Source organism: Ahaetulla prasina, chromosome 5 (genome assembly GCF_028640845.1).
Source record: "Ahaetulla prasina isolate Xishuangbanna chromosome 5, ASM2864084v1, whole genome shotgun sequence".
In the NCBI taxonomy this organism is placed as follows: Eukaryota; Metazoa; Chordata; class Lepidosauria; order Squamata; family Colubridae; genus Ahaetulla; species Ahaetulla prasina.
In genome coordinates, this window is record NC_080543.1 from 14,900,011 (window position 1) to 14,918,208 (window position 18,198).

The 18,198-nt window shown below is 44.9% G+C and overlaps 1 protein-coding gene across 1 annotated transcript in view; it reads left to right on the forward strand.

Annotated features, from left to right (window-relative positions):
- The window catches only part of FAT3 (FAT atypical cadherin 3), a 662,194-nt gene that overhangs the window by 587,838 nt on the left and 56,158 nt on the right, over positions 1–18,198 (forward strand). Inside the window, exon 20 of the mRNA XM_058185941.1 lies at positions 17,311–17,445. Coding sequence (XP_058041924.1) covers positions 17,311–17,445 — 135 coding nt within the window. The remainder of the gene's footprint in view (positions 1–17,310; positions 17,446–18,198) is intronic.

Genomic DNA, 18,198 nt, shown 5'->3' on the forward strand with positions numbered 1-18,198 from the left:
AGCTGCTTGATTCAGCACAGTTGGGTTAGACTGGAAAAGCTGGTGACACTTCTCGTATAAATCCTTCCATTCCCCACTGTCCTGTCAGAGCTGAAGAAGCTTCTTGGATGAGAAGCAAAATGTCTTCAAAGCAAAAAACAAGAAAGTCCAGTTGCCTCCTGAAAAAGCACCTTTGGGATAACCATTTATTTATTTATTTATTTGATTTGATTTTTATACCGCCCTTCTCCCGAAGGACTCAGGGCGGTGTACAGGCATAATAAAACCGACAATACAATATACAAGTTTAAAATACGATTTAAAAAACTTATTTAAATTAGCCCAATGATTAAAATTTACCATACTAAAAAACCCCGTTTAAAATTAATAAATTTAACATTAAAATCCCAATTTAAGCCAGCCCAGCGGATAAAAGATGAGTCTTGAGTTCGCGACGAAATGTCCAAGGTCAGGTATTTGGCGAAACCCGGGGAAGCTCGTTCCAGAGTGTGGGAGCCCCACAGAGAAGGCCCTTCCTGGGGCCGCCAGCCGACATTGTTTGGCGGACGGCACCCTGAGAAGTCCCTCTCTATGGGAGCGTGCGGGTCGGTGGGAGGCGTGTGGTAACAGCAGGCGGTCCCGTAAGTACCCAGGTCCTAAGCCATGGAGCGATTTAAAGGTCATAACCAACACCTTAAAGTGCACGCGGAAGGCCACAGGCAGCCAGTGCAGACTGCGCAGGAGCGGTGTTACATGGGAGCTACGTGTAGCTCCCTCTATAACCAGCGCAGCTGCATTCTGACTAACTGAAGCCTCCGAGCGCACTTCAAGGGAGCCCCATGTAGAGAGCATTACAGTAATCCAAGCGAGAGGTAACGAGCGCATGAGTGACTGTGCATAAGGCATCCCGATCAAGGAAGGCGCAACTGCGAACCAGGCGAACCTGGTGGAAGGCCCTCCTGGAGACGGCCGTCAAATGGTCTTCAAACGACAGCCGATCATCCAGGAGGACCCCCAAGTTGCGCACCCTATCCTTTGGGGCCAGTAACTCGCCTCCAACAGCCAGCCGCAGCTGCAGCTGACTGAATCGGGGTGCCGGCATCCACAGCCACTCCGTCTTGGAGGGATTAAGCTTGAGCCTGTTTCTCCCCATCCAGACCCGTACAGCTTCCAAACACCGGGACAGCACTTCGACAACTTCATTGGGGTGGTCCGGGTGGAAAAGTACAGCTGAGTGTCATCAGCGTACTGCTGGTATCTCACCCGAAACCACTGATGATCTCACCCAACGGCTTCATGTAGATGTTGAACAGCAGGCGAGAGAATCGACCCTGTGGGACCCCACAAGTGAGGCCCCTCGCGGTCGACCTCTGCCCCCTGTCAACACCGTCTGCGACCGGTCAGAGAGATAGGAGGAGAACCACCGATATCGGTGCCTCCCACTCCCAATCCCCCAACCGGCGCAGCAGGATACCATGATCGATGGTATCGAGCCGCTGAGAGGTCTAATAGGACCAGGGCAGAGGAATATCCCTGTCCCTGGCCCTCCAGAGATCATCCACCAATGCGACCAAAGCTGTCTCCGTGCTGTATCCGGGTCGGAAGCCGGACTGGAACGGGTCTAGATAGACATCTTCATCCAGGTATTGGGGTAGCTGTCGCACCACGGCACTCTCTACAACCTTCGCAACAAAGCGAAGGTTGGAGACTGGACGATAATTACCCAAAATAGCTGGGTCCAAAGAGGGCTTCTTAAGGAGGGGTCTCACCACCGCCTCTTTCAAGGCGGCAGGGAAAACCCCGTCCAACAAAGAAGCGTTGATAATCCTCTGGAGCCAGCCTCGTGTCACCGCCTGAGTGGCCAGTACCAGCCAGGAAGGACATGGGTCCAGTAAACATGTCGTGCCGTGAAGCCTCCCCAACAACCTGTCCACGTCAAACTCATCCCAAATGTGCTCAACAAGACGTGCCTCCTCTCCCTCGCTTGGATCATCCCAAATTCGGTCCAGACCGTCCCTCAGCTGAGCGATTTTATCGTATAGATAACCACTAAACTCCTCGGCTCGTCCCTGCAAGGGTCATCCGCACCTCCTGATGTAGGAGAGAGCGGGTCACCCAAACAGGGCGGCCGGGCGGTTATCTGCCGGCGCAATGAGGGTGGGCGTGGGGCGCCTCGCTTCCCTCATTGCCACTAGGTAGGTCCTAGAATAGGTCTAACTAGTGTCCGATCAACCGGGCGACTGGACCTCCAGGTGCTCTCTAGGCGTCTTCTCCGGCGTTTCATCTCCCTCAGCCCCTCGGAGAACCAAGGGGCCGGACGAGATCTCGCGGGTCAGAGGCGCAAAGGCGCGACACGGTCCAGGGCCCGGCGCGGCCGCTCCCAGGCCACGACCAGTTCCTCAGTCGTGCCGTGGGCCAGATCCTCAGGGAATGGCCCAAGCTCCGTCTGGAACCTCTCAGGGTCCATCAGGCGCCTGGGGCGGGACCACCGTATAGGGTCCGTCTCCCTGCGGTGGTGGATGGCGGGTCGGGAGTCTAGGCGAAGGAGAAATGATCCGACCATGACATTGGTTCTGTTACTAAATCATCTAATACCAGATCATTTAACCACTGTCCAGAGATATAAATCAGATCCAGCATGCCTCCCCCCATGTGCGTAGGGCCATCATTTACTCGAATCAGGTCCAAGGCCGTCATGGAAGCCTGGAACTCCCGAGCTGCCGTCGATGACAAGCCAACTGATGGCAAGTTGAAATCCCCCATGACTATAAGTCTGGGGGTCTCAACCGCCACAGCAGCCAGTACCTCCAACAGCTCGGGCAGGGCTGTGGTCACGCAGCAAGGAGCCAGGTACGCGATCAACAAGCCCAACTGATTCCTATGGCCCCACCTCACATAGAGGGATTCACAGCCGGCAATCTGAGGAACAGTGGCCTCCCTCGGCTCTAGATCTTCCTTAATAACAACCGCCACCCCCCCACCCCTACCTTGGGCCCTCGGCTGATGAAATGCTCGGAAACCTGGAGGGCACAACTCAACAAGGGGCACCCCCCCCTCCGGGCCCAACCAGGTCTCCGTAATGCCCATAAGGTCCGCGGACTCCCCCTGAATAAGATCGCAGATCAGGGGAGCTTTATTAGCCACGGACCGGGCATTACATAACATCAGCCGAAGATCCAAGCTCTGAGGATCATGGCCTCCTGAGGAACGGGTAGGAACTGAGGGGCCGGAGCACGTGATCGCCTTCAGACATCGAACACGTGCTCCCAGGTCTCGATACGCCCCCCCCCCTCCGCCATATCTGCCTCTCCCACTAACCACACAGATGGAACCACAATTGTCATCTGGAACATCACCCTCCCCCGAAACCTTCGGACCTATTAACACTCCGCCGCAAACACGCGCAGTGACTGGCCCCACCCTCGGCGGGCTACCCCAACACCCGCCCTTTCCTCCCCTTAAAATTCCCCTTAAAATCCCCCGATAAAAAACGACTAAAAGAGTTCATTAAAAATCCCCTAAGCCTCCTAGATTTCGCATGCCATCTCTCGGGGTTCCAAAACCCGTCCTCAAGATGTGCCCTCGATAATGTGGAGGGCCAGACCTGCGAGAGAGGGGAGTCTCGCAGGGCAAGAAGGTCCGCGGTTGAAAATCCATGACCTGGATGACCTGGATGACTGAGAATCTCTAAAAGGTAAAGATAAAGGTTCCCCTCACACATATGTGCTAGTCATTCCTGACTCTAGGCGTTCCTGACATCTCCGTTTCAAAGCTAAAGAGCCAGCGCTGTCCAAAGACGTCTCCCTGGTCATGTGGCCAGCATGACTCAATGCCAAAGGTGCATGAAACGCTGTTACCTTCCCACCAAACGTGGTCCCTATTTTTTCTACTTGCATTTTTTACGTGCTTTCGAACTGCTAGGTTGTCAGAAGCTGGGGCAAGTAACGGGAGCTCACCCTATTATGCGATACTAGGGATTCGAACCACTAAACTGCCGACCTTTCAATCAACAAGCTTCCCTTCCTTTCTAGCACTGATGATGTTACCTAGTTGAGTACTGAAACATATGGAAGAAAACAACCAAGTTCTGAGAGCACCAAGGACCCCATACGACAACCTTGAGCTACAAATATTCACTACTATTGGTACAAATGTTAAGAGTTTGCTTTGGGTGGGAGGAGAGAATAATTATCTTGATTCATCTGATGGAAGAAATCTATCCAGGACAGTGGTGGGTTTCAAATTTTTTTGCTACTGGTTCTCTGGGTGTGGCTTGGTGGGCGTGGCAGGGGAAGGATATTGCAAAATCCCCATTTCCTCCTGATCAGCTGGGATTTGGGAGGCAGAGAATAGATGGGGCAAGGCCAATCAGAATTTTTACTACCGGTTCTCCAAACTAGTCAAAATTTCCGCTACCGGTTCTCCAGAACTGGTCAGAACCTGCTGAAACCCACCTCTGATCCAGGATCCTTTGGAATCTACCCTTAGTACGAAGACATTTTCAGGAGTCCCTCCCGTTCTACTTCAGTGTTACACTTATTGGGGCTTTTGTGCTTATATATCTTGGAAATATTGCAAGGAGCAGTCCCTGGGCACATTGATTTTCTACTGCTATTTATGATGCTTCTTGCATGTAGCTTTTTTCCATTCTCGCCATGCTAAATCATTCGTATCAGAAGCCAGGGCACGTTCTGGAAAGCAATTAATGTCATCTTTTTCTTGTTCTGCATGTGATCTTACCTGTAGTGGCAACAGAGAATCAGCCCAGGATGAATGGCATAGATAGGGGTTTTATAGTTCAATAATCAGAGCTGATAATTGTGTCACCGCAGGGGAGGAAATGACGGGCTAAAAAAATAAAAGCGACTGCAGCTGTTAAATGCTAAACCGATCTTGGGTATCTTTAGACCAAAACAAGTTAGGGATGAGCAGTATAAATCTTGATTTTGGATGTGCCAAAATACTGGTTTTAATATCCAACACTGTTTTTATGCATTTGTTTATTTGAATTTATTTGTTTGAATTTATTAGCGGCCTGAGTGGAGTCCAAGTAACTTGACTACAATTTATGACATTAACACACGTGTACCTATGAATATCCCTACATCCCTGCACATAACATATTTTTCATATGCACAATTTGCATGCACGGGTTCCCGTATGCATATGAACAGCACGCAAACATTTTTCCAGAGCAAATTGCAATTTTATGTGTAAAGACACATATGTTCGGGTGAATTTGGTTCTGCAACCCAACAAGACAGACACAGACTTCAGAGGATAATTAGAACTGCAGAAAAAATAATTGCTACCAACCTGCCTTCCATTGAGGACCTGTATACTGCACGAATCAAAAAGAGGGCTGTGAAAATATTTACAGACCCCTCACATCCTGGACACAAACTGTTTCAACTCCTACCCTCAAAACAACGCTACAGAGCACTGTACACCAGAACAACTAGATACAAGAACAGTTTCTTCCCGAATGCCATCACTCTGCTAAACAAATAACCCCTCAACACTGTCAAACTATTTACTAAATCTGCACTACAATTAATTTTCTCATGGTCCCCATCACCCATCGCCTTCCACTTATGACTGTATGACTGTAACTTTGTTGCTTGTATCCTCACGATTTATATTGATATTGATTGTTTCCTGATTACTTATTTGTACCCTTTGACTATCATCAAGTGTGATTATGATTCTTGATGAACTTATCTTTTCTTTTATGTACACTGAGAGCATATGCACCAAGACAAATTCCTTGTGTGTCCAATCACACTTGGCCAATAAAATATTCTATTCTATATACTATGTAGGAAATAAATAACTAAATTTAAGACAGATACAGGTAATCCTCGACTTAACAATAATTTGTTTAATGACTGTTCGAATTTACAACAGCATTGCAAAAAGCGACTTATGATCATTTTTCACACTTATGACCGTTGTGGCATCCTCATGGTCACATGATCAAAATTTAAATGCTTGGCAACTGGAATATATTTTTGATGGTTGCAGTATCCTAGGGTCATGTGATCCCCTATTGGGACCTTTTGACAAGCCAAGTCAATGGGGAAGCCAGATTCACTTAACAACCGTGTTACTAACTTAACCAGCTTCCTATCTTTTTCTAAGAGCCTAAAGATGTGGCTCTGCCAGTCGGTTTGGAGCCCCAGTGGGGGAACAGCAAAATGGAGGTGGTAGATTGAGTAATAGCAGATCCCACCTTCTCCACACTCCACTACCCCACTTCCCTCCCTACATATCCTCAGTTTTAATCTCCGATTTTAACTTTTTTATGTTTTAACTGTATATGTAAAACTGTAAGCCACCCAGAGTTAGCCTATGGTACGATGGGCGGCCATTACATTTTATAAACAAACAAGGAAACAAACAATTGCAGTGATTCATTTAATATCTGTGGCAAGAAAGATCATAAAATGAGGCAAAATTCACTTCATAAATGTCTCACTTAGCAACAGAAATTTGGAGCTCAATTGTGGCCGTAAATTGAGGACTACCTGTACATTTATGTGCACGTTTTGTACATGTTTAAAAGTGGGGACATAGCAGCGCATATATGCCACACACCCCATTTTGGATTTTGCCTATTTTACTGAGGAGAGCAGAAATTATTATTCATCTTAATGCCTGCCTAATGCATTTCGCCTACATCATGAGGAGATCATGTATTTTCCTCAGCTTTTCTGTTTTAGCCTAGATTAGACGCCTCTATTTTCTTACGTTCTTCACATAACTTTTGTTTTTCATTTCGAAAATAGAAAATGAAACACTGCAGTAATACTGTACGTTTTTTAAATAATGTAAAGCATATAAATAGACATTTCATGTATATGTGTGAAATTAAGAGGAAAAAATGCAGTATGGATATATTATTTGGCCAACACAACTAATCCTATAGGAATGCATTATTTTATTGTCATTGCAACATGGTGTAAGAGCAAGTCCCTATAATAAACTCAATTAAGTGAAGTCTCAAAGAATAAGCACTGTGTTTCTATGCGCTGGTTGTCCTTAACAGAACAGAATAACAGAGATGGAAGGGGCCTTGGAGGTCTTCTAGTCCATCCCCCGGCTCAAGCAGGAAACTCTATATGAGTGGTTCTCAACCTGTGGCCCATGGACCCCTGAGGGGGGCCCCAATGTCATCACGGGCCTCACGAAGGATGGAAGATATGTGATGATTTAAATCTTGAATTAAATCTTGGGGGTCAGTGGCCCCAAAATTTATTTAAACAGGGTCCATGGTGAAGAAAAAGTTTGTAAACCACTGCTCTACACCGTTTCAGACATATGGTTGTCCAATCTCTTCTTAAAAACCTCCAGTTAGAGCACCCGTAGCTTCTGGAGACAAATCTTTCCACTGATTAATTCTTTTGTCAGGAAATTTCCTGCCTTGTTTGTTCTGGAACCAGGTGGATCAATTTTACCACATTTCGAAATTTGATTTGTTGGCTTTTTTTAACTGCCTTTTTTTGCTCTGGTTCCAAATAGCAGCACATTCATGTAACATGGGTTAAATTATTTAACTTACAAGTTAGGCGTGACCCATTACATTTTACGAAGATTTACTCCCAAGTTAAGAATCCTTGGATTGGATTCCTATTCCTTTTACTCAGGCCCCAGAGAAATGGCATTAATATATTGTTTTGGTCCAGACTGGTCTAGCAAGAGTAATCCTACCGCCATTCCAATAATGAACCTTACTTGGTGAAATAAAGACCAGCAGAAAAACCACTGAACTTCAAAGTAGGTACTCAAGCTTTGGCTATAAATCCCCAAAGATGGATAACATCCTTCTAAGTGCTTTAGCGGTTTTCTAGTCTGTGCCATTGTGAAATCATCCTGAAAATGCAGGTTAGCAGGGGAGCCTGTGCTGCAGTACCACAAGATTTGTAGCTTGGGGCCCACAAAGACAGACATAAAATACTCTTTCTGAAGCTTTAATATTTTAAAAGTTTGGGGGTTTTTTGTGATAGCTATAAAATTCAACCTACAGGAGCCTGAGTTTTTTTTTAAAAAAGGTAGAAATGCTTCTGTTGATTCTCTCTGTCTGGACTATTTTTCATACCTTGAGAAAAATGGCGACTTTGTGCAAAGAATGAGTTTGGTTAGCAAAAGCAACATCACAGTTTGGGCAAAATGAGGTAAATCTATGGATAAAGTCCCAGTTGCCTAACAGAACAGCTTTTGAGGATATAGTGGTAGGAGAGAACAGAGTGGTGGCTGAGTGGTGGAGATGCTTGTCTCCCACTGGGAAGGTTGAGAGTTCAATCCAAAGTAGCGGCAGATGTTTCTCTCCTAGGACACAAAGAAACAAAATCTGCTGTGAACTCCACATAGGTGTCAGGCAGGGCATCTGGCCAGTAAATTCTCATCTCCATTCAATCAGCCTGACTCTACTCCGAATTAAGGATGACAGGGTCGTAAAAAGGGAATTTTTAGAAGTAGGACAGAAGTGAAGAGGGGACACATAATTATACTATCTTAGCGCCGAAGCTTTTCTAATTGCTCAAAAAAGGAAAGTGGTTCCATGTCTTCTTTTCTTTTGCATGCCTATCTGCATTCTTACTAATCACTTCAGAGATTCTAACTCTAAATTTTGCATCCAGCATCAGCTTAGTGGCATCTCTTAGAACGGATTGACAAACAAAAATCATAAGGCGTGCACAAACCTTTCTTATTTTGAAAAACTAATGGTGTGCATTTCTCTCAAAATGATTCTTCAAGGCAAAAATCAAGAAATGGGAGTCATTTGTTTTTTGTTAGTTGCGAAGTCATCACGACCACATGGACAATATTCCTCCAGGCCTTCCTGTCCTCTACCATCTCCCGAAAATCATTTAAGCTCACACCGACTGCTTCAGTGACTCCATCCAGCCACCTCGTTCTCTGTCGTCCCGTTCTTCTTTTACCCTCAATGATTTCCAGCATGAGGCTCTTCTCCAGTGAGTCCTTCCTTCTCATTAGGTGGCCAAAGTATTTGAGTTTCATTTTCAGGATCTGGCCTTCTAAAAAGCAGTCAGGGTTGATCTCCTCTAGGACTGACCGGTTTGATCGTCTTGCAGTCCAAGGGACTCTCAGGAGTCTTCTCCAGCACCAGAGTTTAAAGGATTCAATTCTTTGACACTCAGCCTTCCTGATGGTCCAACTTTCACATTGTGCTTAGTTGCAGTCAGCAACAGAATCTTAAGAGCTTGTCAGAGGTCCTCTCTACTCCAATTTATACCTAACAAAATCAAGGCATAGTTATTTTGACTTTCTTTCTTACACTTCTTACTTTTTCAGGACTAAGATATATTTTCCAAAACAGCTCTACAACCTTCTGACCTTCCGTCACAGACAGAAAGATCTTCCTTGCTCCTCTTTTTATTATCATAAAGGTCATGTCAAGCTTATGACAGCCACTTGGCATCGGTGGCTGAGTTGAGAAGATGGCCAAACCAAACCAATCTTGACTGTATCAAAAAATGCTAAGCAGGGACAGACTTGGTTAGCACTTGAATGGGAGACAACCAGGAAATCCATGGCTGTAGAAGCCTCAAATTATGACAGTGGCAAATCAGTTCTAGTTTTTCACAAAAACATAACATGTTCAGGTGCATGTAAGCAAAATGAATTCAGAGGTCCTTGGTGCTCCCTGTGGTTGGTTGTTTTCTTGCAGAGGTTTCATTACCCAAACTAGGTAACATTGTCAATGCTAATGCCTGTGCTAAACCCATAGGCAGTTGGGTTTGCTCTCAGTTTATATTCTAGTTTGCCCTGTGATTGTTGGTGGGAGTAGTCTTTGGTTGGGCTGCTTACAGTGGTGGGATTCAGCCAGTTCGGAGCGGTTCAGGCGAACCTGTTGTTAAATTGCTGGCTGGTCCCTCCCCACCCCTTCCAGGAGTCCCCATGCACCCCATTTTGGCTCGTAGGTAAGTGCAGGGAGGCCTACTAGACCCAAAATAGAGTGTGGAGTCCCCCCCCCGTGGCCCATTTTTGCACCCAGGAGGCCGAGTGCTGCCAGTCACATCCTCTGGCCACGCCCACCCAGGTGGTCACAAGGGCAGAGAACCAGTTGTTAAATTATTTGAATCCCACCACTGGCTGTTTACTGTTAGGTTGTTTGGCAGTTTCTTGATTGGGATGTTATTTACTTCTTGATTGTTGGTTTGCTGTTGATTTTGGTGTTAGTCTATGTTGTTGTTTTTTAAATTCATTTCAACCCTGAGCTGAAAATGAACTCAATTTTATTCAATGGAAGCTATTTTTTCATATATCCAACTATAGTGATCTGCCTATTCCAGGTTTAAGCCTGAATCCTGGGCAGCCCTCTAAACGTTCATGTCAGATCTGACCAGTATATTTCAAAAATCTACAACATGGCCAGCAGACCTCCTTCATATACTCCCCAATTTTCTTTGACTCAAGATGTCCTTATATGGTGTAGAGTCCTTGGAGATACGACGCCGGCTGCAGCCTTGCCAACAGCAGGTTGCTGCTGATTGGTTAAGACACGAGCCGAGTAGAAAGCGGGAAACCCAAAGCGCTGCTATTGGAGCAGCCAACTGACAGCCGGGTATATAAGAGCTGTCAGATGGCTTGCTCGGTTGTTGCCTGCATAGTTGTTGTTCTACTTTGAGCGCCTGTTGCGCTGTTAAATAAAGACTGTTGATTGAAGCCTGTCTGGCCTCAGTTTATGCCCGCCTGCCTCACATATATAATATATAGGACCAGAGTCTTTGAAAAAAAATGAAGCTTTTCCCTCATGCACCATTGCTCAAAATCTCACAAATGTGTCCATCTCAAACAAGTTGCCACTACTCGGTAGAATGCTTTGGCTTACTCAAAAAAAACATAAAGGTACAACACAGAGGTGTCAGAATAGTTGGTTTTTTTTATTTCAACACTTCAACCAACCACATTTCACAGCCCTTCATGAAATAGTCATAGGAGTGTTTTGATCATCATTAAGTCAAGCTAAATCTTCAAGGGATAATTATTTACCTAAACTATTAGGGGAGCTGTCTATGGAGATTGTCAGTCATCCAAGTCACGGCTGTCCCCAAAGGTGGTGTTCAAAAGGCAACTGGATTTACTTGGTTTTTTTTCCTTCAAAATGTTATTTATTTATTTATTTATTTATTTATTTATTTATTTATTTATTTATTTATTTATTTATTTAATTTATATACCGCCCTTGTCCCGAAGGACTCAGGGCGGTTTACAGCCAAATAAAAACAAATATCACAAAAATTAAGAAACATTTTAAGAAGCTAATTCGATCAGGCCAAAACAGACTAAAACTATAGTAAAACCCCCATTACAACTACATTAAGCTAGTTGTATGAACTACAACTAGCTTAATGCACGATGAAACAAAAAAGTCTTTAGCTTGCGTTGAAAGGTCCGGAGGTCAGGGAATTGACGTATCCCCAGAGGCAGCTCATTCCAGAGGGCAGGAGCCCCCACAGAGAAGGCCCTCCCCCTGGGGGTCGCCAGTCGACATTGTTTGATTGACGGCACGTTGAGGAGACCCTCCCTATGGGAGCGTACGGGTCGATGAGAGGCTATTGGTAGCAGCAGGCGGTCCCGTAAATAACCCGGTCCTATGCCATGGAGCGCTTTAAAGGTGGTAACCAACACCTTGAATTGCACCCGGAAGACCACCGGAAGCCAGTGCAGCTTGCGCAGGAGAGGTGTTACATGGGAGCCTCGAGTTACTCCCTCTGTTACCTGCACAGCCGTATTCTGGACCAGTTGGAGCCTCCGGGTGCTCTTCAAGGGGAGCCCCAAGTAGAGAGCGTTACAGTAGTCCAGGCGGGAAGTGACGAGGGCGTGAGTGACCATGCATAGGGAATCCCGGTTTAGGAAGGGACGCAACTGGCGTATCAGGCGAACCTGATAAAAAGCTTCCCTGGCGACAGCCGCCATATGCTCTTCTAAAGACAGCCGTACATCCAGGAGGACGCCTAGATTGCGTACCCTCTCCATGGGGGCCAATGACTCGCCCCCAACAGTCAGCGATGGAGTCAGCTGGCTGTACCGGGGTGCCGGCATCCACGGCCACTCAGTCTTGGAAGGGTTGAGTCGAAGCCTGTTTTTCCCCATCCAGACCCGCACGGCCTCCAAACACCGGGACATCACTTCCACGGCCTCGCTGGGGTGGTTAGGGGTGGAAATGTACAGCTGGGTATCATCAGCGTACAGATGGCATCGCACCCCAAAACCACGGATGATCTCACCTAGCGGCTTCATGTAGATGTTGAACAGAAGAGGCGAGAGAACCGACCCCTGCACTCATGCACTCCACACATGAGGCGCCTCACGGCTGATCTCTGCCCTCCTGCCAACACCGTCTGCGACTGGTCAGAAAGATAGAAGAACCACCGGAAAATGGTGCCCCCCACTCCTAACCCCTCAAGCCATCGCAGCAAGATACCATGGTCGATGGTATCAAAAGCCGCTGAGAGATCTAATAGGGCCAGGGCAGAGGAACAACCCCTGTCCCGAGCCCTCCAGAGATCATCTACCAACGTGACCAATGCCGTCTCCGTGCTGTACCCAGGCCGGAAGCTGGACTGGGATGGGTCAAGATAGACAGTTTCATCCAGGTACCGGGGGAGCTGTCGTGCCACCACACTCTCAACAACCTTCGCCACAAAACGAAGGTTGGAGACGGGACGATAGTTCGCTAAAGCAGCTGGATCCAGGGAGGGCTTCTTGAGGAGCGGCCTCACCACCGCCTCTTTCAAGACGGTAGGGAAGTATGTTCTTCTTCTCATCCAAGAAGCTTCTTATATTAAGATATTTGGGGCTACCATGGAGTATTGTAATTCACATAGGATCTGGTTGCTATGCGTTCCAAGGGATTGGAGAAAGAAAAAGCAAGAAAGTCCAGTTGCCTCCTGAAAAAGCACTTTTTGCATTCCAAGGGGTTCTACCATCATAGAGATGTTTGCCCGAACAACTGTTTTTCTCTGCGGCCATTGTACTTCAGATCTATAGACGTTCTGCCTCAACACAGCCCATGAATTCTTCCATTCAAGGCCCGCAGAAGTCTTGACAGCATTTTTCATCACACACCGTCTCATTTCTACCTTCCGTCTGAAGTGATGAAAAGATTGGCATAATCAGGCATTTGGGAGGTGCCAGGACATGGTGATAGTTATCTTGGAATGTTGTGTCACACAGAGCTGTCATATTAAATTATTAGCTTCTTCCTATATACCTCTTGGCCTCATAGGAACTCACTCGTGTGTCAAGTAGGAAACAACAGAAATATGGCAATGATTGATTACAAGGCTGGATCTCGACTTCACTGCTTGGTGTCAAGATTTTACCAAAGGTTAAAAGGTTGTGAAAACATGTGGTGCTCTGTTCCAAAATCTCAGCAGGGTTGTCTTCCCACAAGCCAATGTATATTTGTGGCTTTTTTTTTTTTTTTTGTCTACCTAACCTGTCTCTCTGTCAGCCACAGAGAGACTAGCTGAGAATTATTGCCTGACGTGACATAAAATTTAATTGTGTTCTGAAAACAAATATCCTGTGCATACAGATCTGTAGGCAGTGTTGATGTGGTATCATGATACATGAAACATGTCAGCATAATCAGCTGGATAATCAGAAATTTCTAAAGAGGCTGTTTTAACTATTCATTGTTGGTTTTGGGAGCAAACTACGTTAAAACCCTGCTGCTTAATTCTCTGAGCTTATTTCAGATGGCAAAATAAACACATGGTGAAAATAAGGATTGACTCCGTAATGTTTATCCACCTGTGCTTGATAATATTTGCAAGGGAGGAAGCAACCTTGATAATGAGGCTAAAATATGTTTATTGACCGGTTATTAGATTTCTACACCCATTAAATGGTAGCACCAAACTGATCTGATCTCAAAAAGCTAAACAGACTTTGATTTTGTTTAGTGCTTGGGTGGAAGATACTAGAAAAGATACAGACGTATTGGCTAAATTGGGAAACACCCCCCCCAAAAAAAATAAATGATTCATTGGCAAATTACTTCTGTAAACATGGAATTGTTCCAGGGAAAGTACTAAGAGGAGTTTCATTCAAATACTTTACTTGATATTCCTATGTACTGTGTTTCTTCGAAAATAAGAGCCAACTGGAAAATAAGCCCTAGCATGATTTTTCAAGATGCCCATAATATAAATCCTACCCCAAAAATAAGTCCCAGTTAAGATCATCAGTCAAATGGACGCATTTAGCACCGTATTTTCCCCCAAATAAGACCTAGCTGGAAAATAAGTCGTAATGCATCTTTTTCAGCCAAAATGATAAGACCTGGACTTATTTTCAGAAAACACAGTAGCTGTTCTTATGTGAATCCCCCTCTTCCCATTTTATCTTCACAACACCAAATCTGTCAAGTTGGCTGGAGTCACATTTGGCCTACATTCTTTATGGCATCAATTATAATAATAGAATATATATCTATATCTAGATAGATAGATAGATAGATAGATAGATAGATAGATAGATAGATAGATAGATAGATAGATAGATAGATAGGCAGAATACCACTCACGCATCATCACAAAATCTCCAGAACCTCAAAGCCTACAAACTTGAAATTTGCCAAATATGTTCCTCTTGGCTTCTAGGTGCTCACTAAGAAAGGATTTTTCGAAATGACCCTCAGAAGCATTAGTATTTCTTATATTACTATTAACACGCTCTGATGCTAAGGAGTTCTATTTCCCCCTCCCCACCTGAAAAGAAATCTGTTCCAAATGCAAAACACAAGCAGAGGAGAGGAGTTTCAGTTTCAGTTTTACTTTCATAGCAGCAAGCAGGGGGTAGGAGAGGAGAGGCTTCTGTGGGGCAAGCCTAAGGGAGAGAAGGAGGATAGGATAGGATAGGATAGGATAGGATAGGATAGGATAGGATAGGATAGGATAGGATAGGATAGGATAGGCTTCTGTGAGGCAAGGCTGAGGGAGAGAAGGGGAGAGAAGAGGCCAATCATAACTACTCATTAATTTTCAAGCTGTAAGTGTCGATTTATCTAGCCCGATCACATAGTTTCGTAGCAGGGCATGGGTATTCAGCTATAATATATATACTTGACATTTAAAAGAAACAATATTATCATGTTACTTTTATTTAAAAAATGAAATACACTGTTTTTAAATCAGAAGTATGATATTTAACTTTTCAACCCATATTTTAAAATGATGAGGATTGTTAATTACTCAGTATTGTTGCACCAGAACATAGGAAGGCAACAGATTCTTTTTTTTAATGAAAACAGTTGAAAAGAAAAATTTGATAATCAAGTCAAATTCATCTGGGTTTATTAACCATTATATCATGCCAAAGTTGTGGCAGACTATTTGCCTTCAATGAAATTATAATGTTTTGAGGCAATCTTCATTTGGCGACTGCCTTGTTTAGCAACTGTTTGCAGTTGCAGCAATGATGAGAAAGCAATTTTATGAACAATCCTCACATTTATGACCTTTGCAGGTATCTATACCAGATGTCCTTGACTTGCATCCGCAATTGAACCCAAAAGTTACGTTTCTAAGCAAGATAGTTGTTAAATGAGTTTAGCACCTATTGTATGACTTCTCTGGTCAGAGATGTGAAGTGAATGCTCACACTTGTTAAATTAGTAACACGGTTGTTAAGCGGCTTCCCAATTGACTTTGCTTGTCAGAAAGTTTAAAAAAGGTGATCACATGACCCTGGGATATTGCAACTGTCATAAATTTGACTCAGTTGCCAAATGTCTGAATTTTTAATCACATGACCATGATTGGGGATGCTACAATGGATGTAAGTGCGAAAAACTGCCATAAACCAGTCGCCATTTTTGTTTTATTTTTCTTCAGAGACCCTTTTTGTAGCCATATCCATCTTCTTAGATTAGGCAGGTAGTTCCCAGTATCCTATTATTCCTTGTTATTGTTTTAAGCGTTCAGTCGTGGCCTACTCTTGGTGACTTTGTAGGCAAGTGATCTCCATGCTACCCTTCCAAGCACAGCTTCTTTCAGTTGTTAGATATTCATCTCGGTGTTAGTTTTGAGGTTATCAAGCCCGTATTGGTGTCCCTTCTTCTTGTTCCACTAATCAAATGGAATAAACTAATCAAGGAGAGAAGCAATCTAGAACTAAGGAGAAATTTGGAAACAGTGGAAACAACCAGTGGAATGGCTTGCCTTCAGAAGTTGTGACTGCTCCATCACTGGACATATTTAAGAAGAGACTGGACAGCCATTTGTCTGGAATGGTATTGGGTGTCCTGCTTGAGCGGTGGGGGGGGGTTGACTAGAAGACCTCCAAGGTCCCTTCCAACTCTGTTATTCCATTCTGTTCTGAGACCTTCACCTTCCTTGTTCATTCCTTCTTCAATAATATTTGCATGCATGACACGGCCAAAATAAACCAGACATATGTATCCCAGTGCTGTTGTAATTTGCAATTCACCCAACCTTTTTTTCATTAACTTATTTATCTTCCATTCAATCTTACAGGCTCTAGCTGTATTTTCAGGCCCTTGCCCTTTTATTTAAATATGTATTGGTTCTTTTACTTAGATTCAGGTTCTGTTATTTTAATCGCATTGTCAGCATTCCAGAAACCCACCCACCCCCAACTCAGAGTAAAAACTCTGAAGCAAGCATTTTGCAAAGTTCTATTTACTAGAATAGGTAAACTGGCACATCTGGGAAAACCCGAATCTGAGAGTTCTGGGTTTTTGTTCAGTAAATCAAAACCCCCAAAACCATCCCCTCACTCTTCAGTTGATCACATGCTCCAGTCGCCATCCGTCCCATCTCGAGACAGCACTCCGACTGCTCCTTCTCCAGATGCAGGATCGGACTGACCTTGACCGACGGGGAGAATGCTATTATGTCTAAAGACAACCCCTCTACTAAATTCGCCCCCTCCTACTTTCCCACACATGAGATAGTGGCAGCACGGAAGCTTCCGACCTAATAAGGCTTCCAAAGCTGACATGCATTTTGATAATGTATTTTTGTTATTGCTGTTGTCGTATGTTTTCCTGCTATGGGATCTCCAGAACAGCTTAGATTTCAGGTTCAATTTATATTGATATGCGGAGTCAGCTAAGATGAATGTTGGATAGGAGGGAAGCAATCATTTGATAGCTTTTCCACAGTTCCAGCTTTTACTGCCTTTAGAGACACAGTTCATGTCTTCAGAGGAATTAAATTATAATTTTGTCTGGTCTGAGGTTCATATAAGTGAAAAGTTAATGGACATTAAGAACATCTTACTTCGAATGTGGATAAAAAGAGTCTGTTTCTTACCTTCTCACTTGTACAACAGGAGGATTGTGCCCAGGCTCCAACGATCCTTGCACAGAAAAGCCTTGCCCAGGAGATATGCAATGTGTAGGCTACGAAATCAACCAGAGGCTGTTCATCTGCCAGTGTCCACCTGGAAAACTTGGAGAATGCTCAGGTACACAATTTGCTCTGCTGCTGCTGTTGCTGCTGTATCTTCTTGGTCAGATCTAAAAATCCTGTCAATCTTTTCATCTAAACCAGGGGTGTCAAACACAAGGCCTGTGGGGCCCTGCTGGAAAATATAAGGGGCCGGGCCCACATCGCTTCTACCCAATGCAAAGAAGAAACATGCCAACCAGTGGTGGGGTTCAAATTTTTTTACTACTGGTTCTGTGGGTGTGGCTTGGTGGACGTGGCGTGGCTTGGTGGGGGTGGCAGGGGAAGGATACTGTAAAATCACCATTCCCTCCTGATCAGCTGGGACTTGGGAGGCAAAGAATAGGTGGGGGCGGGGCCAGTCAGAATTTTTACTACCGGTTCTCCGAACTACTCAAAATTTCTGCTACCGGTTCTCCAGAACTGGTCAGAACCTGCTGAAACGCACCTCTGATGCGAACAGTTTGGGGAGTGGCGTCATGCTGGCCGCACTCTCCCAGTCAGCCCCACACCCCCAGTTAGCCACGCCCCCCAGCCCCCCCGAGGTCAACCGCAGCCCTCAGGGAAATTGAGTTTGACACCCCTTTTCTAAACCCTCTTTAGAGTTCAACATGTCAAAAAGATTGTGGTGGAATGTAGTCTGGATGCCCAGGAGGGAGGAGCTGCATTCCAGAGAACCAAGAGATAGTGAAGTTTAGATAGTTTGGTTGGGAGAAAGAGTTAAGACAGTTCCTCCTTAGAAGTTCTGAGAGTGTATCTTTAATGATGCAAG